The sequence below is a fragment of the Toxotes jaculatrix genome, chromosome 11, assembly GCF_017976425.1.
Source record: "Toxotes jaculatrix isolate fToxJac2 chromosome 11, fToxJac2.pri, whole genome shotgun sequence".
NCBI classification, from domain to species: domain Eukaryota; kingdom Metazoa; phylum Chordata; class Actinopteri; family Toxotidae; genus Toxotes; species Toxotes jaculatrix.
The window spans coordinates 3,900,883-3,920,102 of record NC_054404.1 but is presented as its reverse complement, the minus strand read 5'-3'; the positions used below and the strand labels follow the sequence as shown (position 1 = coordinate 3,920,102).

General features: G+C 41.8%; 2 protein-coding genes across 4 annotated transcripts; one reads left to right on the top strand and one right to left on the bottom strand.

Moving 5' to 3' along the window:
• The first annotated feature begins 365 nt into the window (after positions 1-365).
• On the top strand, positions 366-10,797 carry gpr155b (G protein-coupled receptor 155b). 2 transcript variants are annotated; one of them, XM_041050648.1, is made up of 20 exons: positions 366-491; positions 963-1,150; positions 1,465-1,612; positions 1,819-1,948; positions 2,067-2,245; positions 2,487-2,639; positions 2,797-2,864; positions 3,032-3,203; positions 3,886-4,041; positions 4,248-4,331; positions 4,560-4,683; positions 4,801-4,885; positions 5,067-5,154; positions 5,389-5,620; positions 5,841-5,918; positions 6,340-6,494; positions 6,641-6,736; positions 6,839-6,903; positions 7,013-7,150; positions 7,996-10,797. In XM_041050648.1, the coding sequence occupies exons 2-20, from the start codon at positions 993-995 to the stop codon at positions 8,537-8,539; spliced, it is 2,853 nt and encodes a 950-aa protein (XP_040906582.1). In that variant the 5' UTR covers positions 366-491; positions 963-992; the 3' UTR covers positions 8,540-10,797. The 2 variants fall into 2 exon arrangements, with proteins under 2 accessions (XP_040906582.1, XP_040906583.1); XM_041050649.1 differs by having other exon boundaries at positions 7,938-8,122.
• A 123-nt stretch (positions 10,798-10,920) lies between these two features.
• LOC121189161 (transmembrane protein 41A-B-like) lies at positions 10,921-18,993 on the bottom strand. 2 transcript variants are annotated; one of them, XR_005894841.1, is made up of 6 exons: positions 18,544-18,993; positions 15,223-15,373; positions 13,750-13,911; positions 13,228-13,366; positions 12,854-13,139; positions 10,921-12,377 (listed from the first exon to the last, which is right to left on the bottom strand). XR_005894841.1 is itself a non-coding variant. In XM_041049038.1 (5 exons), the coding sequence occupies exons 1-5, from the start codon at positions 18,681-18,683 to the stop codon at positions 12,904-12,906; spliced, it is 828 nt and encodes a 275-aa protein (XP_040904972.1). In that variant the 5' UTR covers positions 18,684-18,992; the 3' UTR covers positions 10,921-12,903. The 2 variants fall into 2 exon arrangements, 1 of the variants encoding a protein (XP_040904972.1); XM_041049038.1 differs by having other exon boundaries at positions 10,921-13,139; positions 18,544-18,992.
• Between the last annotated feature and the right edge of the window lie 227 nt (positions 18,994-19,220).

Here is a 19,220-nt window from a genome sequence, read left to right as displayed (position 1 = left end):
TTCACTAAAGAAGTTATTGCACTGAAGATGAAAACCAAAACCAGCTGGTAAATGATCCACTGACCTGTACTCCCATGCTTGTCACAGCAGCAGGCTCCATTGTGTCTTTTCTGTGAGAGAGGTGTTGTCTCTTCTCTCCAAAAGTCCATAAGTCGCCCAGGGAGTAGTTCAATGTAGAACCGCCACGGTTCCTGTGGTATGCTGCTGTAAGACACACTGAGCTTTGAGGTCCATAGATTTAATCGTCCTCCTCATCACATGAATGCAGCAACACACAGGGCGTTTTTATCCAATCGCAGGTGAGTGTTGAAGCGTATCTTGGCGCTGATTGGCTGAATCGTCTGCCAGTCTTTATTCAGGGCGTTGCCACCCTCGGCAGCTGTCAGACTCAGGACCTCTTCACCCAAACGGCGAAAAACACGCTTGCTCGCTAAGCGGGACTGATGAATCCAGTGTGTTTCCGAGCAGAGGTGGTCTGCTAAGTAACAGAGGTAAATAATATAATTTCTTGTCGTGCCACTTAAAACAATTTAGTCGTGCCACATGCGGGAGATATAGCCGCTAACGCCGTGTGTCCCCTGATGTTTTTAGCATGTAACTGGCTAACGCTAACGGTCGGCAGACAGTGACAATGGTGCTGCGATGGGAAGCAGTTCGCTTCGGTGGCTGTTTAACGTGATATAACATTAGTTTTACTGTACTACAGTGTCGTTAGATTGTACAAATCTCCTGTCATTCATTGAAGCGAGCTGTCTTGACTGTGTGGCAACTTAGCTGAAGGTATAACGCAGAAACAGAGGCGTAACTAGGGATTTGGGCACCCTGACAAAAGCCCCCCCTCCTTCCCGTCCTCTTTATTAAAATAATTAATCATTCATTTCTTCTTTTTTTTTTTTTTTTTTGGTTGGGAAGTCATATCAGTTTCAACATTTTTATGATTTTCCCTTCTTGCCTTCCTCTAGAGTGCAGATATTTCCCAGCCCATCATCACCATGGAGCCCGCCAACAACTATGTACTGATCCATGGGAAGAACATATCCCATAATATCCTTGCAGGCTCCGGTGCTGGGCCCCACATGTCCATCGACAAACTGTTCCCAGCTCTCCTTGAGTGCTTTGGCATCATATTATGTGGCTACATAGCTGGCAGGTAGGTGTGCGCCAAAATAGTTTCCTGCCTGTAAAGGTGTTTTTTGTTTTTGTTTTTTTCTGTGTGCCGGAAAGTCTTTGGTGAAGCTTTAATTCACCACCTAAGATTGCTTTACTTATAAGGTGGGAAATAATGTGCAGACCCCAACCAAATGATTTATCTCCTTCACTTTGCAGGTATGCAGCCTGCATTTTAAGGTGCTGCTGTATATGGAGTTTTTTGAGATACCCAATGAAAACATGAATGTAGATAGTGGAAAAACCACTGTTGCTTTTTGTGCGCTAATGGCTACTTCTTCCACTCCATACATACAGGGCAGATATCATCACAGAGAGCCAGGCGAAGGGTTTGGGGAACTTTGTGTCTAAGTTTGCTCTTCCAGCTCTGCTCTTTAAAAACATGGTGCTGTTGGACTTTGGAGACGTCATCTGGGCATTTCTCTGGAGTGTCCTGGTCGCTAAGGTTGGTGTCTTTTCACGTGTCTCTGTTTTGTGTTGACACTTGCGCAGTATGTGTGTAGACTTTCTATTTTATATCACGGTTGTTTGTGAGAATTCCAGACATAGAATATCTGTTGAAGTCCTTTAGGATTCATGTGAGATGGCACTGTGATGGAGTACCTACCAAATAAACACAGCCTGACTTCCTTGCTCCCACTCTGTGTGTAGGTGACAGTGTTTGTGCTGGTATGTGTGCTGACACTGATGGTGGCCAGTCCAGACAGCAGGTACAGCAAGGCTGGTCTGTATGCCATCTTTGCTACGCAGAGCAATGACTTTGCCTTGGGATACCCCATAGGTGAGGCAGACGCAAAACACTGGCACTGACATATACTACTCTTACAAATTGTCAGTGAAGAAAAACACTTTAAATCTACATAAATTATGCATCTCTCCTTCTGTCTCTGTTTTTCTAGTTGATGCTTTGTATCGGAGTACATATCCAGAATACCTCCAGTACATCTATCTAGTTGCCCCGGTCTCCCTCATGCTCCTCAATCCCATCGGTTTTGCTCTTTGTGAGGTGCAGAGGTGGAGACAGGCCAGTCATCCACAGCACAGTACTCTTGGCGTCCTGGGAGTTGTAGTCTTGCAGGTATTGTGTGTACAAGTTGTAGGTTTTTATGGTGAATTACAAACCAGAGTGATCATAATAATCCTGAACACTCTGAATCCTGAACACTCAAAAAACGAGTACTCAAGTTATTTTTAAATGGAAATGCAGTTTGACAAATGTTAAGTTAAACCCAGTGTCTTTTTGATACCAAAGTCAAAGTCAGAAGTGTTGTAGTGAAGCTTTAAAGGATTTAACACTTTTTTAAAAATCAATTTTCCAGGTGTTGAAGAACCCAGTAGTGTTTATGGTGATAGTGGGAATCATCTCCCATTTTGCCCTGGGCCAGCGTATCCCTGCTGTGTTGTCGGAGTTCATCGATGGCCTAGCCAACTCTTTTGGAGGGGCAGCCTTGTTTTACCTTGGCCTCACAATGGTGAGTTTAAACTAGCTCAATCTGCAGTACTGCAGCTTAAAATAAGATTTATTTTTTAGTTAAGTGTAATTTACTTCTCTTAGTTCTCAACAACGTTGAAACCTGTGTAAACATGAAGGATGTTATGAGAGTAAAATAATCTCTGTTCCTGTGGCAGGTCGGCCAGCTGAGAAAACTAACCAGAGACACTGGAGTTGCCTTGATTCTCCTCATCACAGCCAAACTGTAAGTGGGATGGTGATGATCTATGTATGTGATATAAGTGTTTTGAATGTGTAACAAAAATAGAAAGGATAATTCATTGTCCACAAACTAAAGTTCCTGGTGCTTCCAAAACCATGTTAGAAATAGTACTAATTTCGTTTTTTGGATTCTCTCTCTCCTTTCTCCAGCCTGGTGATGCCACTGGTCTGTAAAGACATGGTTGATATTCTGGATGTAGGAGTGAACAGCACGAGTGCCAACCACACCAGTTTGTCCAACTTTGCTTTCCTGTATGGAGTCTTCCCCACCGCACCTAGTGTGGCCATCTATGCTGGACATTACAACATGGAGTTAGAGGTGGTAAGTATGGCTTTAAACAGTCATTTTTTTCTTCACGTTATACAAAAAGTACTTTTGTTGGTTGATAAAGCTCCTGATCAATAAAGCACTGAACGGTTTTGGGGCCAAAATACATTTTTGATCTGCTGCTCCATTATGAAGGTGCAGAAGTCTCAGATTGTCTGGGACAGGTCTACTTAGTGCCTTAAGAATGAAAACCCAGCATGGAGAAGAAGCATTCAGTTTTAATTCACCACACATCTGGACCAAACTTAAAATCTTCTCCAATGCTGAGCAGTCAGTGTTTCTTTTTTTCTGTTGTTTCTTTTATATTTTTTTCAGAATGCCTTTATTTCTCATGTACAGCGCTTTTGTGGGACAGTACCTCAATTTCGTTGTACTTTTGTACAAAGTAGGATTGTGCAATGACAATAAAGATTTATCTTATCTTATCTTTGAATTGCCTTTTTGTTGAAAGGTGTTATACAGGCACATTTCAGGTACTTTTTACATGAAAATCTGGACTAAAAAATAAATATCCCCTACTTCAAAACATCCTTTTTAGCTTTGAAGCGTGGCTCAAAGTGTAAAACAAGTTGTCATCATGATGTGTCAAATTTGCAAGACTAATACCTGTCTACTTCTGAGGCCATATGTCAAGAAAGGCCATAAACTGTAACGCTGTCTCCAACTCTCTCTCTAGGTAACCTCAGGGATGGTAATCAGTACGTTTCTGTCTGCACCGATCATGTATGTGTCGGCCTGGTTATTAACCATTCCTCTCATGGACCCGACCCCCCTGGTGACAGAGCTTGAAAATGTTAGCTTCAACATCAGCATTGTCAGCCTTGTGGCACTGGTAAGTCAGAGTAAGACCAATGTTTTAATGTCCTGCAGTGGTTCAGTCAAGATGGAGTACTGAAAGACTTTTTTCTACTTAGTCGTACTGGAAAAATTTTCACACAAAGTTAAAGAAAGCATGGAAAAAGATGTTAAATGATTCAAGAATGATTTTCCAAATAGAGTAATAAAAATGTGTGATGGTGTGCCTGTGTCTTCTCTCAGGTGTGGACCATAGCGGTGATGTTGCTCAGCAGGAAATTTAACAGACTTCCTCACCTCTTTGCCTTAAATCTCTTCCTGGCTCAGGTCAGTCTCCGGTCCCAGCACAAGTGATTTAAAGCTTTAAAACAATGCGTCCCAAATCATGTGCTTCTGCAGTAACCCATGTTTGTCAGCAGTCATTTTTGTTATAATGATATTTTGAAGTTATTTTGATTTTCTGTCTCTATCAGGAGAAATGTCAGTCGAGCACATTGGCTGCTGACATTCAGTTTCCTGTTCTACCTTGACCCTCTGTACTGTTCTTTACTCCAGTTTTTGGTGTGTGTCAGTATGATACTGTGGAACTTCTTGGTGAAACAAGAGGATAATCTGCTCGGCAAAATTTTCACCTTCACTCTGCTCTACGGGTCTCTGTACAGCACCTACATTTGGACTGGTAAGTGTACAGTTTTGTGAGCAGTTAAGGACTCATCCATTTTCATTAATTAGACTACAGTTGACTTTGTACTGAAATGAACTGTGTTTAATATGTATGTTTTGTTCTGTTTTTCAGGCTTAATCCCTCTTTGTCTGGCTCTGACTAACAAAGATGATCTGCTGAGACTCCGTCCGGGGGTATTCATGATCTTGGGTTGGGGGTAAGTCAGCACAACTTAATGCTGCAAGATATCATCTGAAAATTTGAATTTTTTCTTGTTTTAACAATTAATTTATCTCAAAGCAACATATTTGCATTGTAGATCACTTCAACCGAAAGTACTGAGCATAAACAATGAATAATGTTTGAATGAATTTGCTTGGTTTGTATACTGTGTATAGAGTCCCCTTCCTCATGGTTGGAGGTCTTCTGATAGCAGGAGAGAGGACTGATACCATAGACTCCGCCTTCTTCTATGGCAGAGCTCAGGTTGGAAAAACACCTTCTGTAGCTCCACATTATATTTGGTTTTTGTCTCTGTTCTGTTCATATGTATTTTTTCCTGTTTTCACTCTTACCACTGCTGTGGTCAAGTCTGTTTATTTGCTAGTTAAAATTTCAAGTAGATCTCTACTTTTACTTTTAATATAGAATTTCTTAAAAATCCCAGAACTCAAAATAATGTCACCAAAGGAGGTTTTATTTTGCTCTCGTCTGCTCCAGATAATCAGCACAGCAGTGGTGCTTTCAGTCAGTCTGGTGCTCGGTGCGTTATCTCTGATGGGTCTCAGCCAGGGAGACAGGGAGCAGAGAGGCTACCAGGCCCTGAGCAGAGCTGCTGTAACAGGCATCAGCGAAGAGCTGAGGACCCCTGGTGGCTTGGAGGATTCACAACAACCACCACAACAACAACAGACACAGATGACAGATTCACCTGCCTGCAGCATCAACTCAGGTAGCTGGATTCTGTGCTATTGCCTTTGGTTCATTCTGAGTTGGTACAGTCCTTTGTCAGTTGGAAGGATAAGATTTTTGATGTAATCTCAACATGTTAAAATTATTACAGAGCTTTAAAAGACGAATATGAGCATTGTTGAAATGAGTCCATAACCAATCAATTCTCACCAGATGATCCCCATTCTTCCCTGTTTCTATTGTTTCTGTTGTGTTGTCAGACGTCCACAGTTTCTCTCCTGTACAGAACATGCCTGACATGATAGCCAGCACGCAAAGGGAACACACAAATGACACAGGTAGTAAATACAAATTTTATAAATTTATAAATATTTCTCTGAAATATCAAAATTCATGTAAGTCCAAATACATAGCAAAATAGAGTTAACTTTTATGCTCTGTTTCATATTATTGCTCTTATTTAAGGAATAAACTGAGGGAACTTTACATGTTTTCTTCTACAAAATGAAATGAACTTAAGATGCCAGCAGTCATCTGTTCAGTAAAACAGAGAATTAAGATGTTTTACACATTCATAAATTGAAATTGGCACCCTCATCTTCATTGCAAATACTGGAATTTTAGACATTTATTTGAATTCTAGAAAAATAACCAAAAAATGCAGAAATATAAAAAGTGTAAATGTGAAAATATCCAGAGGTGAGCAAATACTCCAGCCACCCTGGAATCCTACAGCAGAATGTGTCTTTTCTTCTCCAGGCCACAGCGGGGCGCTGTGCGATGGGCAGCAGCAGAGTTCTTCCTCCTCAGAGCAACCACTGAACCTGCCACCACCTGGGCTTCAACCCACCGATGATAAACAGACAGTCAGACACGTCCTGCTCTGTCTGCTGCTCATTGTCAGCCTGTTAGCGGTGAGGCAAAAGTACTCAGTTCGAGAATGTGTTGTAACTTCAGCAAGAAGAAAAGCTGTAGTTTTGCAAACACACACAACCAGTACATGCTACTGTTTAGATAAGTGTTCTGTTGTTGACTCGTGAACGTCTCTGTCTCGGTGTAGAACCTGTCCAGCTGTCTCTGGTGGTTGTTTAACAAAGATCCAGGAAGACTTTACCTCGAACTACAGTTCTTCTGCGCCGTGGCAAACTATGGACAGGTATCACTGAGTGTAGTGTATGTGCTATGTGCATGCATGTGTGTACATTACATTACATGGGCTGTTATGAATTTCTGGTATCTCTTTCTGTCTTTGTCCCAGGGTTTCCTGTCCTTTGGGATCTTTGGTCTGGACAGACACCTCATTATCTTGCCTTTCAAGAAGAGGTGAGTCTTTAGGAGCTTGTTCATCATGGTTTCTAAATTCCTTTGAGAAATAATAAAGTCAGAGACGTTGCACTAGAACACTGTTTGTGTTTGTTTGTGTGTCTGTTAGGTTGCTCGGCCTGTGGCAGGGCAGGGACAGTGAAAATTTGAGTCCCTCAGGCGTACCAGAGGAGGTCAGGCTCACCTGTACCCAATTTGTTCGTTACCACAAAGACCAGTGTGTACAAGACATAGTACACACACGCAGGTATGTCTTCTAGCTTGTGTTTGATTTTGTATGTGTCGTACACTACATTGTGCCTTCTCTTTTGAAGGCACATTTAAATATATAAAAAACAAAACTTCAACCCCTTTGATTTCAGATTATTTCCACATCTTCTGATCCTATTTTTTCTGTTTAGCAGGAAGACGCTTACATGTTAAGTTCTGTTGAAATTAAAGTCTAGCTTTATTTCAGTTCTGTTTAGTTGTGTCCCTGCACGATGAATTCTGACCCTGATCATTTTCACATTATTACTTTTGTGTTATTATTTTGCTTTCCTTGTATTTTTGGATTATTTTTCTCTGCATTCTCTTTGCATGTTTACTCATTAATCTGTTGATCTATTTTTCTCTATCCACCAAGTGGCTTTTTTATTTTTTTCAAAAGAAATTCAAGTTAAGCTGTTGGATATTTATACTGCCTGTCGTTCATTTTACATTTCACCATAGTTTGTTGTACAAGCTTAATTTTGCAGTTCTATTTATATAGAAGGAAACTTTACTGCATTATCCTTACAGTGTTTTGTATATTGATGCCTTTTTCATGCAAAAACTACTAAAACACTGGTGCAGGGTTTTTATGAGTCTCTGGTGCTTTTCTTTGCTTTTCTTTGCTTGTGTTTCTTTTCTAATACATAAAAATCTTTCCTCTATTCTTTTCCCTTTTGCCTCTCTATTAATCCTTGTCCTTTCCTTTCTTCCCCTCATATTTCCTTTATTGCCACACTGCTTTCCTTTGCCTGCTCTTTTCTTTCTTCTCATTCACCCCCTAGTGGCTCAGGGGAGAGTGTGAGCGCTTCGACTGGTGAATCCTTCCTCTGATAATGACAGGTTTGATGGAGGACGAGGACTGGAGGAGGTGAATGGGGTTTTGAGACACTCCCCCTCCCATCAGCCCCAGTACCTACACATGCATCAGGATCTTGAGGAGCAGCTAAACCAGGAGCCACGAAATCTGAACCAGATTCCTCAAACCCACAATCCACCTCCGTCCCGACCCTGGCTGGAGCCTGAGGTTGAACGCCAATCTCATATTCCCAACTCTGATATTCCAGAGGAGCAGATTTCCCAGCTCCAGTCTGACCAAGCCCGTGACCCAGCTACTCCTCAACACCGGCACCAGCATGTCCCCTCCCCTCTCCATCAACATCCACAGTTCCATGTGAAAAGTGTGTTTCGGGGCAGCGACCTGGTGGACTGGCTGGTTGAGCGGGGCCTGTGCGCCGGGCGAGCCGAGGCCCAGCTGTACGGAGTTCGCCTTCAGCAGGGAGGAGTGTTAGATCACCTGACAGGTCAGCACAGCTTCAGGGATGAGGCTGGTCTGCTGTACCACTTCACGCAGGAGAGAGGGGAGGTACGGTCCCAGAACATGTGAGGGGTTAAGGAGTGGAAGGTGAGGTTGGGAGTGCAAGATAGGGAGGAGGAAATGGAGAAGAAGTGGAGAAAGATGAGACAGAAAAGAGGGTTTCCCCTAACCCTAACGGACTTCAGGGTGTAAAGCAGCAACCACAGTGGATGAGTGCCAAAGCAGAACTTCCTTAAGGTGCAGTTTTTTTCCTACTAGCACTAAATGCTGAGTCTGCAAACGAGACAGACCCACATCTTCTCTGGAGAAATTTGCTTTTCCTCCACAGCAGTCTAGTTAATGCATGTGACTTTGGTGATTCTGGCACATAAAGATGATATTCAGTGGTACGTTTCATAGCATGTTTGCCTTGATTGACAGTTGTCTTTGACTGGTCATGGTGGTTGCTGCTTGCTTGTCCACTCACCCTGTGGCCCAAATGTTAGTTTCTAGCTCCAACCACCGAGAGACTTTGTTTGAACAGGTGATGTGAGACATAGCACACATAAAAGAGCAAGAACAAGAGACAAGTGATAGCTGGGATTGTGGAGACGTTTAAGAAAGAATACAAAGGTGAAAGACAGCGAAACAGCACCCCCTGCTGGTACTTCACCCCTCCTGGCTCTGGACCAGTAACTCCCCTTTTTTTTTTCTTTTTTTTAAGTTTTTCATTTTTGTCACTGCTCTGAACTCAGCAGACTTTGATTATAGCTTTTTGATTTTAGTTGCCCTGAGATGTGAACAGGATCGAATCACTGTCCAAGAAGTGACAGAAAAGTGATTTTTCCTTTTTTGAGCCAATGAATTTTTTTTTTTTTAAGGACACGTTGTCGCCTGTTGCCCTCAAATATCTTATTATTTATGTGACATCTGAGTGCCAGTGGTGAGAAGATAATTAGAGCAGAGCAGAAACTGACAGTACTACATGTTTACTGTTAGCCAGTGAGCTGCTGGGCTGCTCACTGAAAGCCAGTGTTCTCACCTGCTCCTTCTGTTTTACGTGGTCATGTTTTCTTTCAGATTACCTGAAATCACCCTCAGTCTGCCTGTTATTTCAGTATTTGATATTTTGCACGCTGTGTCTTTGAAGCACTCTGGTCTACGCTGACTACTTGCATGATTGAGAGCAGCACAGACTTCTGCTCAGCACTGAAACTTTTGCACTGACTGAATAATAACATTCGTCATGTTTTTAAATTATGCAACTCACTGGATATTTGTGTTGTGATGATGCCGCGGATGGCGATTTTTATCTTTGCGTTATGTAATTGTGTTTCCGTTGTCGATGTGAAACATTCGTTTAGGACCGATTGTGGTCATGTTACTTTCAGCCAGGCTTGGAAAATTAGCACAGATGCCTTTCCAGCCAAATCTGCCACTAGCTTGATTTGAGAATTCAGCCCAGGCCAAACCTGAACTCCAGTGATTTCTTTGCCTCTAAGTTGAACCTACAGGATTTGAGATTAAGTTTCTTAAACCTTGAAAAGACCTTTATCTACAATACCTCTATGAATCTGAATTTCTTGCTTGACACTTTGATAAGACTGATACAGTCCTAAAACTGACATAGCCACAATTTAGGGTCCTCATTTTTTGGCATAACAATCTAGCTCGCTGTATATTGTACACAAAACCACAAGTGAACTGTTTGCAAATGCTAAAGCTGGCAGCTCTGACTACACTACAGCTATTATTTGTATTATTTGCTCCTGTCACTTTAGAGTTTACAGTGTTTTGGCATTGTTGTAGAAGATGGATGGATGGTGATATATGTACAGCAGCAACAAAGACCTCACTAATGTCAGTCTGATGCTATAATGAGTATGAAATCTACTTTCCAGATTTCCATGAAACTTGACTTAAATATTCATTGTCCTGTGAGCTGAATTTCTAATTTGGTGACCCCTGACCTTTCATCTAGGGCTTAATGTCCAAAGAGAGGATATTATTCTGTTCTACTGGATCCTGTACGTGTGCATATATTTCCATCTTTGTGTCTTCTGCCAACATTTAAGTTCATGCAGTTCACATCAGGTCTTTGTGTTTGCTGAGTTGTTACAAATGAGATTTTGCGAGTGCCTGCCTCAGCCAGTGTGAAGGTGTGTGTCTTTGTGTGCATGAACAAAAATGTTTGAGTTTCTGTGTGATGTATGTGTGGGGAAAGTACGGACACGGAGCAGGAGAGATTTTAATATGTGGTGCGGCAGTGTGCTGTAACTGTGTGTAACTGTGGATGTTCAGGTTCAAGTGTGTTGCTGTCAATCAGGGTCAGTGACTGTGTGACCATAAGAAAGGCACAAATAAACCACTGTTTGCATCCAAAATCCCATGTTTCACTTTATCACTTAGCAAGTAATTTCTATTTCCGATTATTCAAAACTGAACGATGCCAAAGTAAAAGCAACAGCAAACAGACTTCAGAGATTTTATTGTATTTTTACGTAGTTCACGAAAAACCTGCATTATGCACAGCATGTTGGATTAAAAAATGTTTTTTACAGATTTTGTCTCCCCTGAGCAGACGGGAGTAGTTTTTCTCTGTAACTGATTTTGGTCAAAGAAAAGGAGAACAAAAATCTCCCATCCTGAGACCCACACAAAGCCCTTTAAAACTGAAAGCAACATTTTGAACAAAAAACTTTTTTTTTTTTTAAACTTTCCACTGTATTCATAAGTTTATGAAAACAGTGGCAAGTAAAGAAAATGCTCATGAAAAACCTCTAGGATTTATTTTACTTAGCTGTCAAAGAGTTTAGAGCACATACACACAGTATATTTGGCACTTAAGGTCTTTTCCACATTCACAAATCAGTGGAACCACCAAGATCACAGAGCGATGTGACAGCCCTCCATGCCTTTGAATGTCCCAAATTTCACTACACTGTCTGGATACAGTATGACATTTTATATCCAAAATTAAAACTGCCCCTCTCTGTGACAGATCTGCACCTAAATTTAGAGGAAACTCATAAGTTGCCCCTTATGTTTTTTGATAAGAAGCTACAATTTAAGACTATTTTCTACAGACTCTCTGCCCTGAAAAATACTGGCCTAAAAATAAATAATACAATTCCAATCTGTCAAACATAAGCAGTAAATCAGTTACACTGATAGCAACAAACACAAAGTGCATCACCAGTCTCATATTCAGAGGAACAAAATGTGATCTTCTCATGACTGCAAATTAAATACTATTAAAGAATAACTTTGTTGAAACCTATGACGCAGTAGTCTGAACTTTGGCACTTTCCCTGTCCCATGGAAACCATCATGAGAAGATCACAACTGTTCTGTAAAACCCATCTGTGATTTCAGTCACAGCTACATTAAGACACAAAAGTAAGTGCTCTGGAAAAAGACAGAGGAACCCTCAATCTTGAGATATTTAGAGTTCAAAATATCCTAAAACACAACAGTTTTTCCACTGAAGTTTCTGGAAATGCATGGCTGCAAGGTGACATACTGAGTAAACATATGTGAGGAGTAGAAATTATTATTGCCTACCTAGTTAACTATCAGCACTAAAGAAGGAATAGCAAGGGACCACAGTCTGTGAGGAAACCCAGTATGTTTAAGCCAGAACAGATTTCCACAGCAGGGTCAAGTGGGGCTTCCTGTGCAGCTCTACAGTGTATATTTATTACAGCAAGCAAATTACTTTTAAAGCTGTATGTGGTAACTTGGCACAAGGTCAGAAATCTGTAGTGGACTGAGAAACAAATGCTGAACGCTAACATCTTTGTTACTGTCATGTCTGACCATTTTAAGTATAAAAAAACAGATCACTCCGATGGCAGAGGTGTACTTTTTGTTACACCACAGATCAGAACAGGCCACGGTGAGGGGACTTCAAAGGCTTCATTATGTCCTGTAGGAGGGAGAATATCTCAGCTAAAGACTGAAATTAAAAATCCAGTTTGGATAAATAAAAAATAAATAAATTGTCATATTTTGAGCTCATTCTTTGGTGTCTTAAATATTAAAAGCTTCTTTTCCTAAATAACGATCTAAATATCAAGATAATCAAGGTGACAGTACATTACTCTCCCCAGGTCATGAACTACTGAACCCTCTCAAGAACAATCGCTCAACCTCAGTAACTTTTAAGACTTTGTTAATCTAAGGATATTTAGGGCCTATCTGAGAAGACTCCCCTGAAAAGTTTGCTGTGTTTATTATCAGTGAAGGACCTTTGGGAAACTGTAACCTTAAAGTCTGATGTAACATGACCTGAGGACATTTCTAAACTTGAACAGATCATTCTATGATTACTACGCCTGTGGTAATCCTCTGGTGTGACCTTCATGACGCTGAAGTGGAGAAAAGTGAGTGGGTTTTTCCCACCTTACTTCCTCTGACACAAAGTTCCATTTAGGTCCTCCTTTATCCCAGAATCACCGTCTCTTCCGGTCACGGCGGATTTCAGCCTGACTGGTTCCGTTGCTGTCCATGCCATCCACCTTGAGGTGATCTTTGCTGTAGTGTTTGATCAGTGCTCCAGGTACGAGAGCCATGAGGGCGATGGCCAGGAGCTGGGCCAGCGTGCTCCAGGAGAAGATGTCGTCCAGAGAGGAGATCTCTGAGAGTATGGAGCCCGTACGCACACAGATGAAGTTGTAGGGAATCAAACCTGGAGGCGAGAGCAGCACCTGAGTGGTCAATATTTTCACATCTTTGTGTTGTGGGTTTGTTTTTTGTTAATGCGTGTGTTATCTCACCGATGAGCACAGAGAAGAAGAAAACAGGCATAGGGATGTTGAGGACAGGACAAGTGATGTTAAGGAACCAGTTAGGAGTCATAGGGAAGAAACGGAGGAAAAGAAGGAAGAAGAATAAACTGCTACGGTTTTCCTCCACCTGACAGAGGAAGGAGAGAGGAGAGGGAAAAGGAAGATAAGAAAAAAGACAAAGAGATGGTGAGAGAAAATAGTAAAAAATGGAAAGCAGAAAATGTAAAACAAAAAAAAAGGGAGAGAGAAGAGGGTAATTGGAATTCTCCAGCTTCTTTCTTAAATTCAATATAGTGTCCCAACTGCCCAAACTCTGTGTGGTAGGAAGTCACAGAGGCTGAAAGATGCTTGAAAGGTTTGCTGTTAACTTGTTAACTTATTTTCCACAGAGTTCATAAAATGCTTGCACTCTTTTACAGTTTCACTTTTCACATTATTTAATGTGATAATAACCTCTATTATAAAGTTAAACCACAGTTTTGACTGTAAGCACTGAACAGACTGGCTTACCTTCCTCTGCAGCAGGGCCACCTTCTCAGGGAAGAACTGAACCACATACTGCTTTCCAAAGGCAGAGGAGAGCAGGAAGCAGAACGTGGAGCCCGAGGTGGTGAGCATGCAGGCCAAAACCAGACCCTCCCAGGGCCCAAATATCGCACCGGCTAACATGTTCTGAAGGAGGGAGGGATAAATAGATCAGTTAAAGTTGAGGGGGGAGGTGTAGGTTTCAGCAGTGAGGATCACTTCCGCGTTTAAAAAGCTGTAGCTCCTCGGCTGCCGCTGGGGGCTGGCTCCAGAAGTGAGCAATTCTACATTGACCCCCATGTTAAAATAGCCAACTTTACAGCCTACATGTTTTGTTTTTGGTCTCTATTGATAGTTTCCGCCTCCGTGAACACTGTGTACTAAAGCATCGACTGGGCTAGGCGGCTACATCCAGCGGTTGACAGGGGCTGCAGTGTCCGCGTTTGTTTGCCAGTGTTCGGATAGGTTTTTTGTGACAGTATGACTTGTTGTAGACCGTCGAAGGAGTCTGTGTTGCAGTTTTTTCGTTAAGTAAATTTCTCACTATTTTACCTGGATGTTTGCACTAATTAGCAGGCATTAGCATATTTTCTGATACAGAGGACCGGAGCAGCTAATGTTAGGAACGCTGCTGCGGTGTGTTCCTGCTCTCAGAGTCCGTTTATTGCGGGAATACCAGGCAAAAATTTTATTTCGTCTCGTTTTTCAGTTTAAAAAGTCCGACATTGCATGGACAGAGCAGCTCCGTCAGTAAGCGGCTGCTATTGTTTGTGTGCTGCTGTAAGTGGATAGTGGGTGGAGGCAGCGGTGAAAGCCGGTAAATATAAAACATTTTAATATATTATCATCATTATTTTTCATTGTTGTCATTAATAATAATGACCCTGAGAGAGTGAGTCTCATGCTCTACCGACTGAGCTAACCGTGCGGCGAGTTTTTATGTAGTATGATCTCAGTAAAAGATTAATTATTGTTGTAATTATTGTAAGTGCTGTGGCGTTATTGTTTGTAAGGAACTTGCATTCCGGTACGAGCGCTCGCTCGGTGTCACGGTCGCACGGGGTCGAGCTAGTCGGGTCGGACTCGGGGACTGTCGTGTGGTGTATGTAGCTGCCGCTTAGCTTGTTAGCCTAGCTGATTAACTGCTTAGCCTTAGGCTAGCTCGGTTGCTCCGAGCTAAGTGGGAGGGTTCTCGGCCGGCTGGCCGCGGCTGACCCGTAGAGTAACCGCCTCTCCGCCAAAAATGTAAAGTACACTCCGACTAAAATCCAAGATGGCGCAGCTCAAATTCCTATGGTTTGGTCACAAAACCGACTGGGTTGACTGACGTCACGGGTGCTACGTCCATGTTTTATATAGTCTGTGGTTAAAGTCATTTGTGTGAACCAAACTCTGGGCTCATCATGTCTTCAGGTTTACTTAATATGATTTAAGTGTGTGTGTGTGTGTCTGTCTCACCAGGAAGGAGGAGCCAGGTATGGCGAAAGACTGCTTGTACAGGTAGGCACTACAGAACAGCAGCAGAACATATCCATGATGTTCTCTTTTATAAAATCTGAGCGTGTCTGCGAGCTCCCGCAGCTCATCCAGGTCCGAAGGGAACTTCAGCCTGGATGGAAACACGGAACAGAACACAGCTGGATTTTTACTGATTTTTCCAACTAATTCTGAAATAAATCACAGAGGTCAATATCTCAAATCCTCAGCACTAAAAACCAAAACTAACTGCGTGACAATATTCAGCTCTGTGTTCTGTGAGAGAAAACATGTCTTTTTAGTTTGAGTGGAACAAATCTTTGAACAGGACATAAACATACGACAAAACACAACTGAAAAAAACTGATAACAGAGAGAAAGAAGATGAAAGATTATATCAGTAAGAAGAGTGTGTGTGTATGTGTGTGGGTGAGGGTGAGGGTGAGTGGGAGGGTAACAGGATACATTTGATTGAGGGACAGAAATAGAGCCGCTGCCTGTAGACTTGAGCAGAGGGTAGGAAGGCACTTCTCAAAACACCCCTCCCTTGAAACTCAAGAAGCCGGCTTCCTCTACCACCTGCTCTGACACTCAGCATTCCCTGCTCCTACTGGTCAGCAGACAAATATTCTGTTCTGTCACTGGTCAGCAGGCTGATGATGCGTAAGCTCTCAGATACGTGAAACTCCGCGGATGTATGTACAGTATTTGAGGAGGGAAATGTGTCATCGTGAGCACTTTAAATTTTGCTTATGGAAAACATTCTGTCTCTGCACATGCACAGACACACACATGCACACTTACACACACAAGTATCCATGTACAAGGGCTCCATGAGGTCACTTTATCACGATCTAGCACAGACATGAAGCTGCGTCATATTAGGTTTAATGTCAGTCAGCAGCAGATTTTCAGCTTCAGAACAGGTCTGGGATTCAGTATTTTGATATCTGAGTTTTAAAAGCCACTAAGCCCCCCACTATCTGGCCATTATATTTCTCTATTAATTATTAAGACTATAAGGTGTAAAGTTGCTCATAACAGTTTCCTAGAGTCCACGGTGATGTCCACGTGATGTCTCATTCTGTCCATCCAACAGTCCAAAACCCAAAGACAACCACTGGAGAACCTTGAACCAGATATGTTTATTCATTAAATGACTTAAAAGATCAATCATTTATTAAAGTAGTCGGAAATCTATTTTCTATTTTATTTTACTTATCAAGTAGCTGATTAATTGACAAAATAATTACTGTCCTAAAAGCAGCATGAAACAATTAACAGAGCATTTAATCATATGCACAAAATCTGAGGGTACTTCAGGTACCCTCAGACAAATAAAACTTGTAGAAAATAAACTGTCAAATAAAAAAAATGTAATAATCACATTCCTGGTTTTACTTTGACTGAATAATACTCCTGATGTATCACACCAACAGTCAATGTATGGTGACTATGTATAGTTTTGTATTATGTTACTGGAATTACGTAAGTTTCATTTCGTGTGCTTGGAATAACTTTGTAAAAATGGCAAAATGTAAATAGCTCATTGAAGCACACTCACGAATTTCTGGTTCATTTCTGTGACACATACTGTGGAGTATTGTAACTGTAAAGAACTATTAAAAAAAACATAAGCTCTGCGTTGTGTACTTTTGACTTATATTTTAAATGTAAGTTAACATCTTTGTTGCTGTTGTTTAAATTGCCAGCTCCTTTCTTTATTTCTTTTTCTTTTGTCTTAGGTTAATCGGGTGCACTCTCACTGCGGTTAAATGACTTCATAAGCAACACTATGCGTAATAGTCCACATGTACATGCACACATGTGCACGCACACATACAAAAATGGGTCCTGCTCTTGGCTTCAGAGTGTCTTGGTCGGCGTTATTCTATCATCCCTAGACAACCTCGCACTTGACTGTCTGGCACATAGCAAAATACCGCTTATGAGTCTCTCTCTCTCTCTCTCTCTCTCTCACACACACACACACACACACACAAATACATAACACACTAAGACACGCACACACACATTCTGAGGAGTAATGTGATCAGACCAAAGTGTACAGAGAGGATAGGAAAGAGACAAACAGGAGAACTTTCAAACACATTTTATATTTTACTGCTTTACTGATTATTATGATTATTATTATTATTAGTGACTCAGATCTGATAACCACTATGAGTAGGAAAGTGCAGCTAGAAAAAATTTCTTTAATTCAAATACATGATCTTAATATGAGAGACCTATGGACCACTTGTGCTGAAATAAATTTAACATGTCATAAATAACAGATACAACATAAGCACAGCAGACTCTGCTGGTATTCGGAGAAACTTCCTAAATTTAGCCACAACTCAAATGACAAAACGTGATGTGAGGAAATAAATTTCTTCATTCATTGCCTTCACTTCAGCCTCACAGGGTTAGCCTATCCCAGCATGCACTGGGAAGGAGAAAGGTAAACACTGCTGATGGGTCACTACTACAGTAGTTTCCAATCTGGATGTTGGGGAATCCCCAAGGGTTCTCAAAATAGATAAGAGGGGTCACAGAATGATTCAAGGGATACACAACAAAATTATCAAGTTCCGCAACATAAAATACTTTTGAGTATTTTGGACTTCTGTCCTATTTTTGAACTCGTCTTTCACCTATAAAATGATTCAAATGAACCAATCTGAGGGGGACGGGACTCTGTCTGAACAACACAAAATGAATGTATAAACTAAGGCCACAGCCTGTGATGACAGGTCATAAGAAGACACTGATTCATATAGGAGCTCACAAGTAGAGATGTGATGACTGGTCGATCCAAAGAAAACTAATCACCAACTATTTTAACCAGCCATTTTTCACAGCAAACTCTATACCAGGGGTGTCCAAACTGTTCCACAAAGGGCCGTGTGGCTGCAGGTTTTTGTTCCAACCAATGAAGAGCACACAGTTTGACCAATCAACTGTCTGAAGACTGAGATCAGTTGATTAAATGATTCAAGTCTGGTGTGTTGCTTGGTTTGAACAAAAACCTGCAGCCACACGGCCCTTTGTGGAACAGTTTGGACACTCCTGCTCTATACAGAAACGGCCTGATGGGAGAGTTTATTCATCTAATTACTGTGGCTCTGATATTATGTCAGCTGATTGTTACCTGAAAGTAACAGTAAAGACTTTGTGTGAACACTGGTGCAACTACTGCAAAAGTTTTTTATTTTATTTTAATAATCTAAATCTGGGTATCCTAAACGACTACAGCTGTAATGATCCAGAGAAAGGTGCAGTCTCGGTCGGTGTTCATACCTGTACTCCTGGACCCCCTCGTCCTCCCCCTCGGCGTCCGGCTGGAGCTGCTTCGGTCCCGGGGGAAGATGAGTCGAAAGCAGGTAGAGGTAAACGCTTGCCGCCCCCACAATGGCAGCTAGTCCCGTCAAGGAGCGCATGGTGCTCTGTGCTGAAAGTCCCTGTTCGCCGGTTAACTCTGCGAACAACTCGGGCTGAATTTAATTTAAGAGGAGGGGAAGACCACCGGGGCAATAAGAGTTGACGTGTTGTGGTTCAGTTGGACGGGACCAGGGAGAGGACAGAGGGGGTGTCGCTTACCGAGAAGGAGGCTACAAATGACGGTTGACATTCTGGCTGGGGTTCGGCAGACAGATCACATGGCAGCCGGCGACCAACAACTTTCCTCAGACTGAGGGAAAAGACGCTGTCGCCATTTGCGCAACATTATCACCCAGCAACTAAAAACAACTTGTCTTTTTTACTTCGTTTCCTGCGCGTTTTATTTCTCTAAAACTGTCACATCTGAGATTAAAGCTTTGTTGTTGGCTTCATTGTTAAAGCTTTGCCATGAAAACTGAACTTTCTCTGCTGATCCACCAGCAGCTGAGCGTAACCTCAATATGCACTTATTCAAATGAGCCACTAGAGGGCGACGTGGTAAAGTCCATGTGGAGTTCAGAGACGAAATAATACGG

Excerpts from the sequence above, each read along its gene's own strand:
- LOC121189161 (XM_041049038.1), bottom strand. The coding sequence starts at position 18,683 with ATGCGCTCCTTGACGGGACTAGCTGCCATTGTGGGGGCGGCAAGCGTT. Across the intron at positions 15,374-18,543 it reads GAGGGGGTCCAGGAGTACAG|GCTGAAGTTCCCTTCGGACC; the intron begins GTATGAACACCG and ends GTTTCCATCCAG. Across the intron at positions 13,912-15,222 it reads TACCTGGCTCCTCCTTCCTG|AACATGTTAGCCGGTGCGAT; the intron begins GTGAGACAGACA and ends TCCCTCCTTCAG.
- gpr155b (XM_041050648.1), top strand. The coding sequence starts at position 993 with ATGGAGCCCGCCAACAACTATGTACTGATCCATGGGAAGAACATATCC. Across the intron at positions 4,886-5,066 it reads TTCATGATCTTGGGTTGGGG|AGTCCCCTTCCTCATGGTTG; the intron begins GTAAGTCAGCAC and ends TACTGTGTATAG. Across the intron at positions 6,904-7,012 it reads ATCTTGCCTTTCAAGAAGAG|GTTGCTCGGCCTGTGGCAGG; the intron begins GTGAGTCTTTAG and ends TGTGTCTGTTAG.